At 37.1% G+C, this 3,730-nt stretch overlaps 1 protein-coding gene across 1 annotated transcript; it reads left to right on the forward strand.

Moving 5' to 3' along the window:
- Window positions 1-208: 208 nt before the first annotated feature.
- Window positions 209-3,391, forward strand: LOC145567614 (probably inactive leucine-rich repeat receptor-like protein kinase IMK2). The gene is made up of 2 exons (XM_081626933.1): window positions 209-2,242; window positions 2,603-3,391. Exons 1-2 carry the CDS (start codon window positions 529-531, stop codon window positions 3,208-3,210), a joined length of 2,322 nt encoding a protein of 773 aa, XP_081483059.1. The 5' UTR covers window positions 209-528; the 3' UTR covers window positions 3,211-3,391.
- The last annotated feature ends 339 nt before the right edge of the window (window positions 3,392-3,730 follow it).

Below are 3,730 nucleotides of genomic sequence, written 5' to 3' on the forward strand. Positions count from 1 at the left end.
CTAGTCAATAATTAAATGGCTTAAATTGCTAATTATAAAACTGACCCATTCACAAAGAGCCGTTATCATGTCATACCAATCTCCCGTGACCTCCCAACTTAACCCCACGACAAATTTTCAACGCATCAACCCGTTAAAAACTGACTCACAGTCTCACCTGAACCCCATTTAACATTTTCATTATTTTTGTCGAATAATTTTTTATTTCTTTCTTCAATAATAAAAAAAGCCTAACAAAACTAGCCGTTGTAATCTACTCAAAATGCTCCCATATCACTCCCCTTCATACTCCTCATTTCTCCCATGAAACCTTTCTACTGTCTCTTTCTCTGTCTTTCTCTTCTCTTCTAACAACATCGAAAGAGAAGACAACAAAACAATTCGATCTTATACTTTCTTTATTTATTTATTTCTTACCATATTATTAGTCACTATTTTTTCATATAAATTCATAAACTCATTTTTTTTGTGAAACAAAAAATTGCTTGCATATAATATAGATTGTGCATTTTTGTTGCATTTTGATTAATGGGTGATTTTTATTATATACGAAAACATAAGGGGGTAGCCTTAAATTTGCTTAAACTTTCATTACTATACTCAATTTTTCATCTACTATGCATTTCACCCAATTTTGTAACAGGACAACAAAATGATGGTGTAACTATCACACTTTCTAATTTTCAAGCACTACAAGCGTTTAAGCGTGAGCTCATTGATCTTCGCGGCGCGCTTAAGAGCTGGAATGGTACTAGAAATGGAGCTTGCTCCGGTAGCTGGGCCGGCGTCAGGTGTGTCAAGGGACAAGTGGTAGCAATACAACTCCCATTCAAGGTTTTAGGAGGAAGAATTTCTAACAAAATTGGTCAATTTAAAGAGCTTAGAAAGCTTAGTCTTCATGATAATCTTATTGGGGGTACTATCCCTTCATCTATTGGGTCTCTTCCTAATCTTAGAGGTCTTTATTTGTTCAATAATCGATTTTCTGGGGTAATTCCAGCTTCAATTGGGAACTCTCCTCAAATTCAAGCTATTGATCTTAGTAATAATCTTCTTATTGGGTCTATTCCTGTTAATCTTGTTAATTCTCCTAGGATTTATAGGGTTAATTTGAGCTTTAATTCGATTTTGGGTTCGATTCCTCGAGGTTTTGCTCTTTCTTCTTCTTTGGTTTATCTTGCCCTTCAGAGTAATAATCTTTCTGGGTCAATCCCAATTTCTTGGGGTACCCAAAATTTAAGGTCACTTACCCTTGATCATAATTCTTTCAATGGGAGTATCCCACATTCTTTGGGTAAGTTGAGTAATCTTGAGGAATTATCTTTGAGTCATAACAAGTTTAATGGTAGTTTTCCTAAGGAATTGGTTGGTTTGAAGAATTTGTCATCTCTTAATCTCAAGAAAAACCATCTTACAGGAGATATTCCTCTCTCAATTGGTAATCTTTCTGGGATTAGTCTTCTTGATTTGTCAGAGAACAACTTCACAGGAGAAATTCCTGCATCACTAGAAAATCTTTCCAATTTGACCTCTTTTAATGTCTCCTACAACTCTTTCTCCGGCCAAGTTCCGGACCGCCTTTCGAAACGATTCAATTCATCTTCATTTGTAGGGAACATTCAGTTATGTGGGTTTAGTCCTTCAACTCCATGTATTGCAGCAACACCAGCTGAAACCCCATCAATGAGCCCATTATCTAGTGAAAAACCAAAGCACCATCATAGAAGATTGAGCACAAAGGATATAATCTTGATTATTGTTGGAGCACTTCTTGCAATATTGTTTGTACTTTGCTGTGTTTTGCTGTTTTGTTTGTTCAGGAAAAGAGCAGGTGCTAAAGCTAGGAATGGCAAGTCTGCTGGAGTTGAGAAGGGTTTTGCTGCAGGTGCTGCAGGAGCAAGTGCTGAAACCGGACCGAATGGCGGTAAATTGGTGTTGTTTGATGGACCATTTGTGTTTACAGCTGATGATTTGCTGTGTGCAACTGCGGAGATCATGGGGAAGAGTCCTTACGGAACCGTGTATAAGGCCACACTCGAGGATGGTAATCAAGTCGCGGTTAAGAGGCTCAGGGAGAAGCTTGCAAAGACTCCGAAAGAGTTTGAAATAGAGGTTGCTGCACTTGGAAGGATTCGCCACCCGAATCTTCTTCCCCTTAGGGCCTATTACTTGGGACCTAAAGGAGAGAAGTTGCTGGTTTTTGACTACATGTCTAAGGGTAGTCTGTCTTCCTTTCTTCATGGTAAGCAGCAAGTCTAATACTTGTATATATTTTTCATGCCTTCTGTTTTTGAAGTATGTTATAATGCTAGGAAATCTTGTAAGTAGTAATTATAGATTATGTTTTATACTTTTATATGATTAAGTTGATAGTATATAAGGTTAATTTATTATAGGCTAATACTTCATTGTGAACTTTACTTTTCATGTTGAAACTTAATTTTGGTGATCAAGCTCCCTAGATTAAGGTGATGGTATATAAGGTTGATCTTTTATAGTCTAACACTTTGTGAACTTTATTTTTTATGTTGAAACTTAATTTTGGTGATCAAGTTTCCTAGATTATGATCTTGTACATAAAATTTGGGATGTTTTTTTGCAGCTCGAGGACCTGAAACAACAATCGATTGGCCAACGAGGATGAAGATCGCGATAGGAGTAACACGTGGACTGAACTATATTCATAGCCAAGAGAGCTTAGTTCATGGAAGCCTCACAGCAACTGATGTATACCTAGATGAGCAAAACAACCCCAGAATATCTGATTATGGGATTCACAGGCTGATGACTGAATCTGCAAACACCAATGTGATTGCCACAGCCGGCTTAGCAGGCTACCGTGCACCTGAGCTTCCGAAGACTAAGAAGGCGACTACAAAAACTGACATCTACAGTCTAGGGGTGATCATATTGGAGCTCTTGACAGGAAAGTCTCCTAATGAGTCAGTGGACGGTTTAGATTTGCCGCAGTGGGTTGCATCAACTGTCAAGGAAGAGTGGACTAATGAGGTTTTTGATTTGGAGCTGATGAGGGATGTTTCAACTACAGGGGATGAAATGCTTAACACATTGAAATTAGCCTTGCACTTGGTTGATCCTTCACCTGATGCGAGGCCGGATGTTCAGCAGGTTCTTCAGCAGTTAGAGGAGGTTAATCCTAAGCTCATTGCTGAAACTCCTGAGGAATCTGCAGAGAAAAGCCATCACTGATCTGAATTCTGAAAGTTGGGGTTTTTTGAACTATATATACTTGTGATATATTGTATACATTTTCTGTTTTAGTACTTCATAGGATTAATAGTTGTATTTGTTATAGATGTGGCATTTTTTATTCTTTGAACATGAGTAATAAGGTTGAAACACACATGATATGCTGTAAGAAATGTAGTTTGTATACATAAAATCAATGAATTTGAGGTATTTCAGTTAAATATTCTCTATGTTTTAGTAGTTCCTGTTTTTACCAATGTAGATGACTATATTTCTAGACTACTTGTATTATTATGATTGCAAATCAATGAAGAGGTACTTAAAATGAATTGTTCAACTTATATGCTGGCAGCATTGCAAATTTATTCGCTTAAACCAGTGCTTATGCGAGCAGTGTTAGCACAGGCAGTATCTGGAAAAGGTTTGAAGATACAATCGATCAATGAATTGCTTACTGTAAACAGTGTAAAAAGTTGAAAATGTGCTAATTTACTATAATTCCCTGTTAGGAAGAAAATTT

Source organism: Chenopodium album, chromosome 11 (assembly GCF_948465745.1).
Source record: "Chenopodium album chromosome 11, dcCheAlbu1.1, whole genome shotgun sequence".
NCBI classification, from domain to species: domain Eukaryota; kingdom Viridiplantae; phylum Streptophyta; class Magnoliopsida; order Caryophyllales; family Amaranthaceae; genus Chenopodium; species Chenopodium album.

Bases quoted from the DNA above. Each gene is read 5' to 3' on its own strand.
- LOC145567614 (XM_081626933.1), top strand. From the start codon at position 529: ATGGGTGATTTTTATTATATACGAAAACATAAGGGGGTAGCCTTAAAT. The intron at 2,243-2,602 runs GTAAGCAGCAAG...GTTTTTTTGCAG, and splicing joins TCTGTCTTCCTTTCTTCATG to CTCGAGGACCTGAAACAACA.